This window comes from Carassius auratus, chromosome 36 (genome assembly GCF_003368295.1).
Source record: "Carassius auratus strain Wakin chromosome 36, ASM336829v1, whole genome shotgun sequence".
Taxonomy (NCBI): Eukaryota; Metazoa; Chordata; class Actinopteri; order Cypriniformes; family Cyprinidae; genus Carassius; species Carassius auratus.
The window spans coordinates 19,024,295-19,041,753 of record NC_039278.1 but is presented as its reverse complement, the minus strand read 5'-3'; the positions used below and the strand labels follow the sequence as shown (position 1 = coordinate 19,041,753).

The following is a 17,459-nucleotide window of genomic DNA, read 5'->3' as shown; positions in this document are numbered from 1 at the left end:
AATGTTGTGAAAAAAGGAATAAAGAAAAGGACAACATGAGCACCATTTCTCTTTTAAGATTTTATTTTACAGCAGAAATTATATAAAGCATTCAGAAAACATTTCCCATTTTAAGGGCAATTCAAAATGTTTTGCATGGCTTCAGCAGCTGAATATTTATTTATTTTTTAAAACATATCCAACAATTCAATGATGCTCTCACATGCACAGTTACAAAGCAAAAACAAAACCAAAAAATAAAAAATAAAAATAAATAAATAAATCTAAGTAAATAAATAAAACTCACAAGAAGGACAGAAAGAGGGAGACGGCAGAGAAAATAGCACATGAGGCAAAAATCATCAGAGGAGGAAAAGGAGGACGAGGATACAAGGAGCACAAAGCTGGTGTGAAGGAGAAAGAGAGAGAGAGAGAGAGAGAGAGAGAGAGACAGAAGGGAAAACAGAGGTCTAATACTAGCTTCACATGCAGAGTGTTGAAAGCCCACTGCCCTGTAAGAAATATGGGCTCATATTTTATCTTTTTTTTTCTATTCTTCATTTTAAAATGATGAAAACGTGCATTAGTGCTGGGAAATATGAAATCAATGTCCACAGACCACTGAACACCTCTCCCTGTGTACCTGTATTTGCATAAGAGGAAGTGAACTAAGCATGTCCCAATGTTTTTTTTTCTCTATATTTTTGTTTTTATTATTATTATCATATTTTTTTAAATGTTTGACTTATCGATATTCTTTCAACCTAAAGAGCTTGTCTAAAACAGTGTTTATTGCTCTGTACTTGTAAGTGAGAAGCTTATAATCGAGTGGTTTTTCGGGTTCTGTTAAAGCCTAACCTGCATTTCCGGCGTTCCAAAGAAAGGATTTAGGACATCGTACAAACTTCCAACTGCACCATTAGTGTTTTCCCTCACTCAGCTAAAACCTTTACATGTGCTCATGTGGTCATCCATGTTCATTCGTCGGGATAAAGCACATACAAATGCATTTATAACCAGGGCTTGGAGAGGGAATTCAACTTGGATGGTGAGCTGTACAAAGTGCATATTTCTATTATCTGACAAAAATACGGAAAGCATGATCCGGATGCACGTATACTGAGCTGTTTCATAAGAGGACGGGATCTCCCACCTTATTCTGAAGGTATTTGGCGCTGAGGTATACTTATGCATTCCCAATCCCATGGGGATATGGCAATACTTAATGAGCGATGATATCTGCATGAATGAGGATACCTGCTCAGTTTTGGAAAAATGGTCTAAAAACTCTATAAACATACACGGCCTATCCTGTTACCCGAGTGACAGTCTTGTCTCTGAAAGCAGTGGTTTGTAACAAAGCGAATGTTGTAGTAATGTACACATGGAAGTACATATTCCCAGTGGTTTGTCCCGTTGATTCTGAGTTGAACCTGGAGACTTAACCTAACCTAATCTAATCTAGTCTCCATGCTAAACACCCTCTCCCTGTTTTAGCACCCTGAGTAGAACTACAAAAGGGAGGCAGATATTTCCCTTCCCTATGATGAATGACCCAAACTGAGATACATATACCTGGTGATCCATAAACAGCTTTTCCTGGTGAATTCTGAGGACTTTTGCTTATGATTCCTGAAATTTCAAGTTGGAAGAATACTATTTGGATGGAAAGGGACATTAAAGTCGACCACCTTCGCTTAGAGTTGTGCTCTGACTTGAATCTAACAACTGGATAAAACTGTTATATAATGTGCCAACTTCACCGAGCACGTCCTACTTTCCTGGCCCAGTTTAGATCCGACATGGAAAAAGAGAAATAAAAGCACATAAAATGACAGAAATAATGAAAGCATGCATAGTATGTTATTGGGTCACTCAAAATCTTTTAACGAATCGCTTTTGGGAGACAGAATTGGAATGAACAGGGGATGAAAAAACCCAAAATGACAGGTGCCTTCGGGAGTGAAAAGGGTGTGGGAGGAGGAAACAGACCTGGGTAAAACCAGCCTTTAGCATTGCATACCATTGGTTTTCATGTCGACTTCTTTAGGAACAACACACTCCTGATACTGGTTGAATGTTTTAGGCACTTTCTATAATAATAATACTGATATTGAGACTCATTTTGAGGAAACATTAAACTTCTCAAACAACAATGGATCTACATGTGGGGAGTAGAAATAAAACTACGTAGGTAATAATTCAGCAGATAAGCACCACATTCTTTCCTCGTCTTTCTTTTTTAACAGGCTAAATGTGCTGGTGTAAGTTAAAATGATGCCTCTCGTCAGCTGAAATCACTTTGGAAATTCAGGGGGTCAGTTAGTCTCAAATTTCTTTCGGAGAAATGTGTGAAAGACGTCGTGCTTGTTTCCATAAGCATAAAGAGAATCAAAATGAACGAAAGAAACCTATATGATTCAGCGTGACTCAACCATGGGGTTTTGAATGTTGGTAGCAGCCCCCCAAGAAATGAAGAAATAATAAAAAATAAAAAAAACTTTGAACACATGGCAGTCGTAGATTCTGATGAGAGTCGAAATGTACGTGTTTTGAGCTACATTCACAATATTTATCCATGACCGTTTTCATGCCCTCTCAGTGTTTGATTCCAGTTCGAGTGTGACATTTTTCTAGCACGTAAGCATGTGTATGGGAATCGCCTGTTTGAAATAACCATTCACAACCCTCACATCAACATCATTTTTAATTACAAGACCTACTTTTGACCTCCTGACTCCATCCAAGACCATTGTTCATGTTGAGTTCAAGACGATAAAATGAAAAACACGTGAAAACACGTTCTAGTCATGACAAAACTGTGGAGACATTTCATCCTCTTTATGGTAGAAACCTCAGCTGTAACTGTTGGCCACGTGAGTGTAGTCTGGTCATTCAATACTAGTTCTTCCAATACTGTGATACTTGTCAAAGGAATAGCTTATTTTAGTCCTGTATCATTCACATGACCGGTCACCATCGGTTAAAAAACACAAAACAAAACACTATTTTATTCCCGCTAACCCTGAAAAATAAAGTTCCAGTTGTGTCTGATGGGTTTGTTTGGCTCTTCTTCTAAATCTACGGTTTTATCGTGGTTCATGCTTCAGAGAATGCTCCGTGAAAAGAACATTTCCAATAAAGTCTTCTAATGAAGTCGTATTACAGACCATTGCCACTACATTTTATCTTTACATTATGTTCAATGTCTTAAAGTTTCATGCACATGGCTCCTTCTTCGCAACCAATATTTACAATATTTACAAACAATACAACCGTACATCTTGGGCGTTCAAAGAAAACTATACAATATATGTTTTTTTGTTTGTCTCTTAGTGTGTTATAATCCAATTTATGAATAAAATACTATATATTCTTAAATACAATCCTCTTCGGAAAAAGTTTCTGGCTATCAATGTTCCTTCACCTATCTTCATATGTACAGGGACCACTAAATAGTCAAAAATATGGATTTTTTTTTAAGCTTCTGTATAGGGACCCTTCAAAAAGTCAAGGCAATGTTCAGTGAAACTCCACGGGAAAGCTTGTGGCGGCTTTCTGGAGCTCTTCGAAATCAACCAACAGTAACAATGAAGAAACGTATCACAACACACACACACACACACGCACACACACACACACAAATGGAAGATAACCTTTGCAAATATACGTTTGACGCTGTGGCACAATTGATAGTGCAGTTCACATTAAAAAAGGTCAGTTTCAAAAACAAGGAGATTAATTAAAACCATCACAATTAAAAAAATGCAATTATGCTAAAGAAAAAAAACAAACAAAATTCAATAAAGCTAATAAATAAATAACTGAACTATATAAAAATAATGGTCTTTATAACAGTATACTCAGAAACAAACAGGCTTATACGGTCCAGTTGGATGGTGCCACAATATCACCGATATGAATGAATGAAAATAAAACACAAAACATTTACATAGCATGCAGGAGCGTTTCGCTCAAACACATGCACTGTATCCAGATTCAGTTCAACAAACACGGGACACACAAAGTCAGGCCAGCAAAATGACATTAAGAAAAGGACCCATAAGAAAGTCGAAAACAGTTCACACAAAACAGTAACCCAGAGGGCTTCGCTTCAATCCCCCAAGTTGTCGTCAGAAGTCCCCTAAATCCCCATAAAGACAAAGGTAAGACACTGATATTTCAAACCCAGCATTTTTGCCCTGACCCCATCTACATTCATATGAAGGCTTCCCTTTGAATGAACGGACAGCATTTGTCAAAAAAAGAATCTGTGGAGATGAGAGCCTGATTTCAAAAACTCTGCATGCATATGATCACTGAAATGAGGGCTTTTTTTGGTTTACATTTTCTAGGATTTGTCCTTTTTTTTTTTCTTCTCCCAAACTGATTGTTGTATTATTTTCCTTTCAAAATATAAAAATGTAATCTGAAGTGGCTTCCAGCATGATGTTTTTCTGATGTGATATTTTGATATTTTACAAGCACTGGTCGGAATAAAAAGCGTTTGCTCCTTGGTCTTCCTTCGTTTTTTTTTTCTTCCTTTTTTTGTAATCTAAAGAAAAAAATATATGAAGAGTGCAAAAATGCCATGAAGATAATGTCATATTTCCCCAATAGTCTTATTTCAGTAAATAACACAATGTAGGGGCAGAACTTAGTCACAATGCTGCTTAGAGTTCAACCGTCGCATTTATGATGATCTTCCGTGTTCCGCTTCCTGAATAATTTTTGCTTTTTCCGTAAATTGTCTCTTGTAAAAATGCAATGAAGAGGAAGAGAAAGAGTCCACTTGGAGATGTTACATTGCGACGGGGCTCTTTGCGGCGCTCTCATGTTCCTTGGCCTTTCTCAATTCTTTCGCTCTGAAAATAGACCAAAAACAAGAGTATTGCAGGGTTAGCCTGAGGGTTCACAAGCATCCTGAGCCCTAAGGGGAATCACAGAGCATTAACCAATACACCTGCCAGTTTCATTACTATCTCCTCACTGGAACCAGCAAAGAACAACAAATATACTCCACTATATATGACAGAGATCTTTAAAGTCTTAATGTCTTAATGCCATTGCATTAGATAACATAACATCAAAGCAAGTATCAATTATTTTAAAGAAAGATAGCACAAGGACACTTTTCAAGCAGGACAGAAGGTTTAAATAATAAACGGTAGACTTAAAATTATGATTTAAAATAAAAAAATTTGAACATTTTGTGGTTGTCAATTTGAGCACAGATGATACTTCTTCACATTTAAGTGTGATTTAAATGCAGACACTTTTTTGGACGCTGTCTTTCAGTAAAAATGTGGGAAAAAAAGATTTTCTTTGAAATCTACTTTTTATAACTAATATTCTACATTCGGATTATAAAGCAAACACATATTAATATATTAATAAATAAAACAACCTTAATAGCCAAAATAACCTAAAGAAAACCATTCATCTTAAAACTATAACCTTGAAAGAATGACATTATATAACCCTACAATTTGCACAGTACAACACAGAAATTACATCAAATTCTTAATTAAAAATTTAGATTTCTCAACATGTTATACCTCTACACTTCTTTTTAAGCAAGAACTTAGTACCCAACCTTTTAAAGACATTTTAAACCCCCCGGACATGTTGATAGCTCACAGTTTGACCCCCGTCCCACCCTCATCCCCCAAATCAAGCTTATAAAAGCTAAAAGAGATGTATAAAACAGGCAGCCAGGCATTCAAGACAGTTTCTCTCCCATAGAGAAAGGGATGTTATTCCAAGCATGCCCTGAGAGAAGCAAGGCCTCCATATCTTTAGCCATCATGCAATTGCCAAATGCACTACCCAGCAGTCCTTAGTGTTGTCATAAGCATCCTCATAACAAGAGAGATGGAGGAGACTTTAGAGGGACCGAGAGAGAGATTGAGAGAAGAAAGAGACAGAGAGAGAGAGAGAGGGAGAGAGTGCTTTGTTAGTTTTGCAATTAATGCATCATCTGTATTTGCTTGTTGGTTGGATCTACAGTCCTCTCTCTCTCATATAAGGCTCAGTCAACTCAGGCTCCAGTCGGCCGTCATGCATACAGGCATAAAGCAATAGAGAAAAAAGATAAAAGAAAAGAGGGAAAGAAAGAACAGATCGAGTCATAGGGAACAGCAGAGTCTGAAATCAAGGTACATAGATGTAGAAAATGGAGAACGAGATGAAAGAAAAGGGAGAGACAGGGAGATAAAAGAAGAGAAATCGAGGGGTACGAACTGATTTACTGAGGCTGCACTCACCCGTTTGAATAGTCTATGGTCCATCAAGGGGCTTTGCATAGACAGCAAAACAACACCAGACAGCTATTAGTACACACTGAGGTTGGGTTGGGTTGGGGAAATGGGACCAAACACAATAGGGCTTTCTAACAGAGCCATGAAAACACCAAGGTTTGTCTGTTGCTGTCTTATGACTCCTGACAATAGTGTTGGTGTGCTTGAGAGATCATGAAATGTGCCTTTTTAAACCACAGGATATTGAAAGGCTGATTCATCTCAAAGTTGCAAGTATATCATAGAGTTGATGTGTGCATGCTAAAAGAACAACAGTGCCGTAGGAACACAATGCACCTGGTGGAAGTTCTCGTCTTTGGCTTACCTGTGACGGCACCGCAGCAGAAACCGCATTATTTTTCTTGCAGCCTGGTCTTGTCTCATGGTCAGCAAACTGCTTCTAAAACAAAATGATCAGCATGAGTGGTTGTGTACACTGGCAGGTTAAACCAAACATTTAGTACGTGCAAAAATTGTTTCAGTTCAAGTTTATAGGATCTTTTGCATATTTCATTGCCTAGAAGGCAAAATGTGTCTAATAGCTTAGAAAAATACCAGCACACCTATCCTCAGCTTGACAGATGATTCAAGTAATAGTTCATGTTCAGAGCACAAATGTTGCATGCTAATACAACACCAGGGTTAGAGGTTTGTATATGCAAAAGTAATGTTCTTCTCTCCTAGAAAACACCAGCAATTAAGGATCAAACTGCAGTTGCTGCAACAGGTTGTATGACAACAAATGGCATTGCAAAAATAATTAAGCTTCTATTTGTACTTGGACTCAAACTGTTAGTGAAGTAAATAATTTTCTGGCGCTGTGTCAACAACAGATTGTCTCTGAAAGTAAACAGGAGGGTTTTGAATGCTGCCATTCTTTAAAAAGTTGACTTGGCAATGTGTTGTAGATTTGAAGTGTTGGCGCATACTTAATAATTCATCCAAATTGACTGTACACTTTAGAGGAACAGCCTCCTATCGTAACTTGGGGTGAAATTACACTAATGATATTAATGAAATGAAATGACATTAATGCATGTAGCACCTCTTGTGAGCACTCCTTGAACACACAAGGCTGCTTAGATCAAGTATGTGTACACACAGATAGATTTTGGGAACTAAATTCAGCTTAGTTCTATAGACAACATTTTAATTCTAAATGTGATGTATTACATGAAAAGGTTTAAATCGTTAAGCAGTTTCTTGTTTGGCCACTGGTGGCGCCAAAGTGCTCACACCAATTACAACTTGCGGATGGCATGAGTGTTTTTCAAAAACTTTTATAAAATCTGACGTGTTCTATCTTTAAGCATTAGTTTGCCCTGTACTGAATGTGTGTTCTTTTACCTGAGTTTGTGCTGCACCAGTGCAGCTGCAGTGGCTCGCCTTCGTGGGATTGGCCGGCCGAGCTCTTTGTAGCTGCGGTAATATTGCTGGATCAGCACAGCTGCCCTACGACTCTGCTGGAACTTCTTCTGTTCGTGGTAGCTGCGGAATTTACTCTGGATAAGGATGGCGGCCAGCGTCATCTTCTTATAAAGTGCATACTGCCAAAAGGACAGAGAAAGAAAGTTGTCACATGATAGAGAGAGAGTGAGAGATCTGTAGCAAACCACTCCATTAGCAATTTTGCTAATAAAAAAATCAACATTGCTAAACTACACTATCAACTTTATATTAGATGTGTTGTGGATGATTGACAGTTGCTATGCAGTTGCTAAGTTATTTGGCACTGAATGTGTATGCTAGGTCATTGCTACTGTAGGTGTAGTGTACTGCCTCAATCCCTCTTTCTGTGTAAAATTTTGGATTTTTTTTGTTGCCTGTTTTATTGTTTAATTAGTCAGGAAAAGTAGCTAAATAGCTAATCTTTTCTTAGCAAGCTGCACAATTTGAGCTAGCATTAATACTTTTGACTGTACAAGTTTGGTCCATATCCATAACCCTAAGTATAAACAAAGTAATAGCAATAAAGAAGCACCACTAACAAACTTTCAGTTTAAAGCAGAAGTCGTTGTAGATGAAGCAGGAAGTGTTACCTTCAAGGCTATCCATGTCAGCTTGGGGAAGAGAGAGGAGGGAATTGAAGGCATTCTTGTAAAGCCTTTAATAATTGACCTCTCAAATGTGCACACACAGAGAATTCTGTGGATCTCTGCCTACCTGTTTGTACCTCTTATAACAGCGCTGAATGACAGCAGCTGCCAGTTCCTGCTGCTCCCGAAGTGGACGGCCCTGCAGGATGGGGGAAGAGGGGGATAAGGTAGGGTGGAGAGGACAGGAGAGAGATAAGTGTTTACAAGGAGGCCTGCAAGGCCACAGAGATGATGGCATCTGATTCCTTTTGTGCCTGGCCAAGGTGTCCTCTTAGACTGGCAAAGTTGTGTCGATATGCTCTGAGAACCTGGAGAAGGTTATTCCTCAGAGCACTGCGCACCAGCGGAACACTGTTCCTGGAAATCTGCTCTGAACAACCAATGGGTTGTGGACTCAGGGATATCCGCACATCCCATTAAGACAGACAGATAGAAAGATGGAGGAAACAATGCAATCATTCCTTATAGCAAGGCCATGCTAAGCTCAAGCAAATTTCCCCATGCTTGTCAACAACAGTGACCCTATCTCTGCCTTTTGAGTGCACACCACAACAATCATACCACCTTTCACGACACAGGACTGCAAAAATCCAGATTCATTTACCTTAAGTTCAGGAACACAATACAACACAACACAATACATCAAGACCTTTGAAACTGGACCATCACGAACACTGGCAACACACCACCGATAACCTTCAGGGGTGACCTAGCACCTGGATGAAGCCCTGCCCTACCTTGTATTTGCGGAAGGTGTTCTGGACCTGGCGGGCTGCCTCGTAAAGTTCTCTCTGTTCAGGATCAGACAAGGCAAGCTGGGTCAGGTCACGCTCCTCCTTGTTGTGGGAGGCATTGAGGAGGGCAGTCCATTCAGCTGGGGACTGGAGACCAAGCTTCCCAAGAGGACCGTCAAGTTCCGGCTGTCCTCCACTGTGGACTGGGCCCAGGCCAGGAGAGGAAGTTAGGGGCTTGTTAAACAGGAACCTGGGAACAATTGGGAAAACAATTACATACAAGAACCCAATGGGACTGTAACCTTGAATCTTGAGAATAGGTCAACTTTCTGATGAATCACCTCTCCGCATCTCCAAGATAACTGGCCAACCAGTTCATGGTGCCGCTGACTCCAACGCCATCTAGTGTAGTGTCTGATGCAACAAAGTTTTCCCTCTTGATGCGATTAGATGTCGCCTCAATGACTTCTTCCGCCAAAGTCATCATGTTTGTGTTCTGAAACAAGTTGTGTACTTTTAAAATTGCACCAGTAACTGTACATGTTTATGTGCCCCAAAAAGCAGGGTACAGGACAGCTATGTAAGATTGCTGGCAATATTGCCATTGAGACATAAGATAGAAGTCAATACTAGTCAATACCAAATCTGACAGACTTTACTTTTTATCTTATAGCACTACAAAAGATGCAGTTTCGGAAGACTACTCGAGTCAAAGTACCCTCTCTATGCCTCACCTGCAAGACTCCTGTGTTCTCCAGATCTTCTTGGGTTTTCCGCAGATCGGAGATTGTTCCAGCACTAGCAATCTCTCTTAATCTCAGTCTGTTTGCGAGCCTTTCCTTGCCAAGTCCTACAGTTGGCACTCTGCGTCCTGCAGCTTGTCTGGAACTCCAGCACCCACCTCCACAAGTTGAGCCCAGCTTAGTCCGAGACTGCTCAGCATCTCCCTGCTCTTTCTCCACAGTACCCTCCCTGGAAGGGCACATTTTAGGTTTGTTGGCCTGTTCTTCTAGTCCAAGAGGTGCAGAGCAGGATTTGCTGGGCTGGGTTTGAAGGGTCTCAGGGTTGGGTTTGTGTTTCTTGCTCAGTGGGGCGTCCCCATGACTAACGCTGCTGTAGAAACTTGATGGTTCCGACCTGGGCCTCCTCAGGTCTGCAAAAGTAGAAAGCAAGTCTGTTTGACCAAATCGTACAAAACCTGTTTCTCAACCTGACCCATCTGCTTACAAAGTTCTCATTTGTTCATGCAAGGTCTTTCTATATTTTACTAGGTTATTCTTAACTGTATGGAACTTAACATACATATACAAGTCTTTTAAAAGACTGACACTTCAGATAGAATGAAAGATTCGGTTCTTACCTGAGCTGGAGCTGGAAGCAGAGCTAACGTTGCTTTCTTTCACCCCAGCTGAAGATGTCTCTGTACCCCAAACATTCATCCATCCCTCAGCAGCTGAGGCCTCAGTAGATTGTGAGAAAGGCATGCTGGGAGTTGTAGTCAGTGCTCCTGACTGCTGCTCCTCCCTTTGAAGGCTTTCCAGACACTCAGCCAGCTTGGTGTGGCCACGGGAGCGGGCAATAGCCAGCGGTAAGCGACCCAAAGAATCTGGGATGGCCAAAGCTCGCTGATCCCATTTATACAGAACAACTGCTGCTTCCATATGACCCAAAGCGCAAGCCCACATCTAAAGAGAAGAAAATTAAGTTGTATTTAATTTGTATGCCATGCTCTGCCCCTTCGATATCAAACAACTCATCCAAACATAGGGATGTAACGATTAACCGCAAGCCGGTTGAAAATTGATTCAAATATGTGACGATTCATATCGGTTGAGATGCTAAAAGAATGTATATCTGAAGGGAACTTACTGTCTTTAGAAAAGTTTAGATGGTATTTTTCTTTTCATCTTTCCTCTGTATAATGCATATTAAAGTTCATACATTCAGCGCCGCTTTGTTTACAACGGAAACGAAAGAAATGCTTTAAGCGCCACCTACTGGCAGAGAGCGAATCTGCGTCTCATTAAGATTGTCTGCTGTTTCTGTTTCATGCAGATATTTTTATACTTTATATTTTATATAATTTAGATTAAAAACTGGTCATGTTGCATGTATGCAGTATCTTGCTATATTAGTATATTATTATAGCGTTATATTTGGATTTAACAGAGAAATGTGCAACATTTTGTCCAAGCAATAATAAAAAGGACACATTTAATTTATAATTTGTCTTAAATATCATTTTGTAAAAAAAAATCGAATCCTGAAATTAAAATCATGAATCGAATCGTGACTTGAGCGAGTCGTTACATCCCTATCCAAACAGCCTTGTGAAGCTACATGGTATCACGCTTAAGGTATCCTTAAGGTATCCTGACCTGTCAACACTCACCAGTGGTGTGCAAGAGAAATGATCCACATTTAGAGGATCGACCTCAAGTTCTAGATCAATACTGTCTGCATGCTTAGTGCTGTAAAAAACAAACAGCACAGAGAACAATACAGATGAGATGAATGATATATATGCACTATAAATGGACATTTAGTGCAGGTATGCAATCAGGTATACTCACCGCCACTTGATAAGTGTTTGAATAAGGGTGGTGTAGCCCTGGGCGGCTGCCAGATGAAGAAGAGTCATGCCCCGGAATGTCTTGGAGTGGATCAGGTGCTTGGATTTGGCCCAGCAAGCACGGTTCATCATCTTTTCACAAACTACCACCACACGGCTCTCAAAAGAGTTGCCAGCCGGACCTTGACCCTGGCTCTGAACCAGATCTGGTGAGAACTACGACAAAGAATCAAGAACCAAGTCAATTCTAAGAATCTAACGGTGATGTTCATTAGTTTGGAGTAATACAGTGTAGCTCAGAATGATACCTGTGCCTGCTCAGAATTGCTTCTTCCTCCTTCTCCTCCTCCTGTTCCAGTTCCTCCGCTCTCAGATGGTCCTCCGCTGCTCTGTTGCTGCTGCTGACTGGCCATCTCTGCCATCCTTCGTTCCATCTGCTCTAGCCGTTCCAGGATGGACATTCTGAACTGGTTATCTGCATAAAACATAAGGAGAATTAGAATGTTATTAAATGCATATTAAATGCCTTTAAAATCACCATGATATTAAACTCTATTTACTTTCTTAACACATGTTCCCGTTGATTGATTAATCTGTACGTGTTATATATATAAAAAAAAAAGAGGTCATAACTGATCTCTGAAACCAATTTCTTTTTAAGTTCTTTGTCAGGGGTGTACACAATAGCAGCGAATGGTCATTTCAGAGTCAGTGTCCAGTTATATAAGATGGAAAGTCATTGTTATGGATACAAAAACAATTAAAGCTCCATCCTATATTTTTCTTGATGAATATCTTGTATGTAGTATGTATGTAGTAAAATTTTTTTGTATGTAGTTAAAAAAAGTTACAAAAAAAAATGTCTGCATGGTGTAACTGTCCTGAGATTGTAAAAAAAAAAATTAAATAAAAAAATAAAGAAACACAAAAAAAATGAAAATTTATTTTTTTTATTGAAAAAAAAAAAACTTAGAAAATCATAAATACAACTTTTTACCTTTATAAGACATTTCTACTCTTTGACATCTCAAACCTTTCTAATTATTTACGACTGACCCCTTTACATCTCTATATCAAATATCATCTTGCTTGCATATCCTTTGTCCACTTAAAAAAAAAGCTACTTGAGGGCTCTTGTATGCATGCTCATAATGTGTTGTTTTGTTACAGTGACCGCTAACAACAGGACAAATTTCCTGCATATACCACACTGACACCAGTTCTGTTTCACACACAGTGAATAAAAGGGAGTCTAATTCTAATAGAGTGAACTACATGTATGCATTGGATTCTGTGTTTTTCCACCAAAAGAAATCTACCCTTGCAGACAAAAAGAGTCGCTCCAAATGTAGCTCCAGTGCAGCTTTGTTCAAACACTACTGCAGTGTTGGTGCAGTGCAGATGATGTCATTTCCACCTGCTGCTGGCAGGCTGTCTCTCTCTCTCTCTCTCTCTCTCTCTCTCGGTCTCTCTCTCTCTCTCTCTCTCTCTCTCTCTCACTCAGAATGCGGCACACGTACTCTAATGTAGGCTGGGGGGGGGGAGGGGAGGAGGGACCAAATTTCTCTACAACGGGGCTGTGACATAATCAACGCTCTACTACACCTCCAGCAGCCTGGAGACGTCCAATCAGACACCAGCAGACCAGCCAGGCAACAGAGCGCTTGAGAGCTTTGTGTCAAACCTGAAACTGTTGAGGGGCATCGTTTCAAAACAGATAGACCAAACTCATGTTTATTAACGCAGTGATGGAGAATATGTTTAGAGTAAAAGGATGAGCCGAGGTTATTTACATTTTCTATATTCAGGTGAATATATAAGGTGAATTCAAGGTAATTGGACCACTTTTTTTTCAATGTCAAAAATTGGCCCAATTTATTTGAATTCCTACAGAAAAATCAGCTCCTAAGACATCACAACAAACAAATTAATGCAAAAATCAAGCATCTTTTACAGTCTTACCAGTTCCAATAGTTCATTTTAACTTGTAATACCCACTTTAATAAGATCAAGATTCTTCAAAAAGCCTTAAATACATCTTTTACGCCATCTTTTAAAAGTATAGAAAATGACAGTCTTGTGTTTGTGTGCATAAATCAGACTTTTCCCAAGCACCCAAAAACTACTTTCAATAACACAGACAATGTGCATGCATAAACTAGCCCAAAGATGTCCAAAAAACATAAACAAACAAACAAACCTACCAGTACTAGACTGTGCCAATGCGAGTTACCGTTTTTCAGGAGATGTTACATCAGCCTTGGTGCTTCTTCTTTGGTCTGTGTAGCACTCCTGGTCAAGCGGACCTCATGGACTTGAGCACAAGCCTTGAGTGAGAGGACTAAACTCTCTACTCGCTGGATGTTTGAGTATCTCATGGTAATATCCTAATGCAGAGAGTCCAAGCCGGTTTCCCTATTTCATCACAGTTGCATCATGCTCTTGAGAGTGGGGGCTTCTGCACCACTTTACAGCTACAAGCGCAACAGGGGCTCAAAATCATTCACTTGTTGAAGATCTGTTGCGGTTTATTGTGGCTGAGATTGGTAATAAAGAGACTACAGGCTTTACAGTCATCAGAAATCAAACAAGCATTTGACAATGCATACATAAGGAATGATGAGGATGATTATTGCACATCAAGTGACAGTGTTGCTTTGCATATTAGACAAAGGTGCAAAATTGTGCAGAATGCACAGTGCAATTTTCCATCTTGCAGGCCAATTTGAAGAACTGATGTGGAAGAAACCATATTGCAATCTGGCAACCTGAGCAACCTAAAACAAGTGCACAAATCTGGTTGTGACACTTTTCTGCATCATTTGATTCCTTGCCACAGCTGCCACCTCTCTTCATTAAAATTTCAATTACTGTCTGCAAAATATGACAATTATATAGTATTAAATAATAAAGAAATCCATTTTAAATATCTATGTCATAAATTATTAACATATCCAATAATGTGTACAGAAAATGGGATGTTTTCAGTGTTTATGACTGGTTTGATTATTTATTGAATCATGATGATTGCGATATAATTCTTTCCCTGAGCATATCCAATATTTGCTACCTCTGAGCACAGAGAGCATATTGACTCTTTCGTTTTTATTTTTAGAATTTAAAAGAGCTCATGCTCTGCTGGGCATTTCAACAGGATTTGCTTTAAATCTGTTACAGACTAAATATCCTGTTCCAGCCCATCATTATGAATGCATCGAACAGAAATGGAAAAAAAACCAAATCACACAAATGTCCCTTTCGACAGGATTTAGCTGATAATGTGCAATGATTTTGTCTTAAGGGGATTTAGCTCAGCATGGACTCAAAGCTGGGATAACAGCCCCTAATGCTGTGGACATTGGTAGATCTGGTAGATCATGACCCTGAAACAGGTGCTAGTTTTGGATAGAATTGGACTGAGGCGAGGATAATAATGTCATTATTGCTCTAAAAGAACTGATTATTTATTAACTTTCCTTGTCTAACTGGAAATTTGCCTTCTGCTTAAAAACAATTCAACAAACCATGTCAGATTAGCAATTCAAACTCACATTCAAGGTCTCTGATCGAGAATGATCAGAGATATATTGCCTCAGACCAGAGCATTTGAGTTAAACAGACAAACAAAAGCTTCCTGCACAAAGTGTTTGACCACTGGAAACAAAAGCCCTCTTGTTTATGTTGTTTTTCATTCTTTATTTTTGATTTCTTAAGAAATCTTTGCAATGTTGGCAAGTAATGGACAACAATAGGCTTCTAATACTTTTTTTTTTTAATACTGCAAATATTGTGGTCAGTATATCCACACAAACTTTGACTGTTTTGCACAATTTAAAAGATCTGACTGTCAATGAAACTGACTGAAAAATTGAAAAAATATTACGGGGGGATCATCCGTTTTGAATAACCATTAAAAAAATAATAAACACAGAATGTCTACAGGGAGTTGTGTACTCTAATTACACATAAAATTAAAACAAGTGCAACACTGTCCGATCCTTGCTAAGATGATCTAATTTAGTTCAGTCTGCAAGGAGAGTAGACATACAAACAAACACTTTCATCTCAACTGAGAGCAAAAACAGCACAGACGAGACACATCTGTGTGGGCGCTCCATTAGTGGACTCGAGCTCTGACCGCAATTCCTAGAATTCCACAGGAAATCTCATCAAAGCAAGGAACTCTGAACTTCAGATTTGGGGTTGATTATGGTGACCTAGTTACAAGTTTCCTTGTAAGGGCATGTAGGCAGTCCGGCAAAAAAAAGAATACAGAAATTTCTTGGTCTGGGTTGAAATCCTCGACTTTTGCTGTGTGATTTCAGTAAGGTTTGCAGAGAATTGCAGATTGTAATTTGACACACACAGATTAGAAACTAAAACAAGCGTTGTTCATAATAATGAAAAGACAGAATGGAAAGGAAAATGGCAAATGTAGCCATAAGATGTCAACAGGTTGGTAAAACAATTCTAATACATCTGCCAGCAAAACAACACTGTATCTCACTATTACACTATACAGTTTGAGGAAAAGGGTCAACTTCATGGCACAGTATATTCGTCCTCTCCCTATGGAAAGCTAAACAGAAGAAGGGCAACAGTCTGAGCCGCTCAGCATCACTGTCGCTGTCCACTGCCTGTGGTGCTGAACACAGACGCACATCACCTGACTGATTCATTGAAACCACATGCTTTACAAACAGAGATCTGGAGGTCTCTGTGAACACTGGTTGGTAAAAGTTTACAAGCCTTCATGTAAAATCTGACCTCATTGTAAAATCTGCATAACATCATAATTCAACAACCATTCATTCCAAGAAACTTCCACACTGCACCTCAGAGTCTATAGTGAATATTTTCCAAACTTCACTCACAAGCTCTCTAAAAACACAATGACACATCTTTCCAGTAGAAACAAATGCTCTCACTGCGGTTGGGAAACATCAAAAACAAGGGAAAGAATAGAGCAGGACACACAACAAAGACACTGACACCTGGAGTACCACTACAACCTATATTCATCTTTAAATTGCCTGTGCATGTGTTATCAAGTTAGTAACAGTATGGAAAAAACCACGCATACTAACCCGAATCAGCCAGCGTGTTGTCTGTCATTCACACATGTTCTCCATCCAGCATCAAACTAACCGCAGGAGCCGCTTGGCAGCGAAGCCAAAAACAATAGAACAAAGTGTAAGTGCGGAGTGTGTAGGGAGAGAGATAAAGACCCCTCGTCCCCCTCCTCTACACCTCCTCCTGTTCCCTCCCCATCCCTGCTGCCGATGCTTTATCTTCTCCGCTCGCTCATGGAGACGCGAGGCTTCATCAGCCGAAGGTACGCGCTTTACGCACCGCTTTACGCGCAGTCGTGCACCACCGGCTGACTCTCCAAACACTCGCAGGCATCACAGCCCAGCTTTATCAACTGAATCAATCTTTTATCAATCTTTTATATTGCGAACGCTCTACGCGCACCAGCCATATATCTCGGAATCGCGATCGGTTTTTGCGTATTTGGTTTATGTGCGTTTTTCAAACGCACTTCTGCTTTATAGCGTTTTACGACAACACCTGGACCCAAAGCATTTCGCTTTTGATTCGCTTTTGAATAAAACCACGCGTCTTGGCGCGAATCTGAAGTCTTGTGGTGGTTGGATATGAGCGTGTTTTTCTTTTGGGAGTGGCAGCGAAACACAATGGAATTGTGATCACTCATATAACCGCTTGGAACAATGTGATGGTCGCTCACACGAGTGTTTTGCAACAAATCTGTGTCAAC

At 39.6% G+C, this 17,459-nt stretch overlaps 1 protein-coding gene across 9 annotated transcripts in view; it reads right to left on the bottom strand.

Moving 5' to 3' along the window:
- Positions 1–54: 54 nt before the first annotated feature.
- The window catches only part of camta1b (calmodulin binding transcription activator 1b), a 275,092-nt gene continuing 257,687 nt past the window's right edge, over positions 55–17,459 (bottom strand). For 5 of the 9 annotated variants that reach the window (XM_026221886.1, XM_026221892.1, XM_026221893.1 and 2 more), the window contains 13 exons: positions 11,989–12,155; positions 11,682–11,896; positions 11,501–11,579; positions 10,469–10,793; positions 9,843–10,261; positions 9,450–9,604; positions 9,112–9,358; positions 8,442–8,513; positions 8,318–8,338; positions 7,626–7,825; positions 6,604–6,678; positions 6,246–6,276; positions 56–4,844 (listed from right to left, as the gene is read on the bottom strand). In XM_026221886.1, the coding sequence (XP_026077671.1) occupies positions 4,812–4,844; positions 6,246–6,276; positions 6,604–6,678; positions 7,626–7,825; positions 8,318–8,338; positions 8,442–8,513; positions 9,112–9,358; positions 9,450–9,604; positions 9,843–10,261; positions 10,469–10,793; positions 11,501–11,579; positions 11,682–11,896; positions 11,989–12,155 (2,039 nt within the window). In that variant the 3' untranslated portion in view covers positions 56–4,811. Of the gene's footprint in view, positions 4,845–6,245; positions 6,277–6,603; positions 6,679–7,625; positions 7,826–8,317; positions 8,339–8,441; positions 8,514–9,111; positions 9,359–9,449; positions 9,605–9,842; positions 10,262–10,468; positions 10,794–11,500; positions 11,580–11,681; positions 11,897–11,988; positions 12,156–17,459 lie in introns of all 9 variants that reach the window. The other 4 variants (XM_026221888.1, XM_026221889.1, XM_026221887.1 and 1 more) reach the window with 4 other exon arrangements.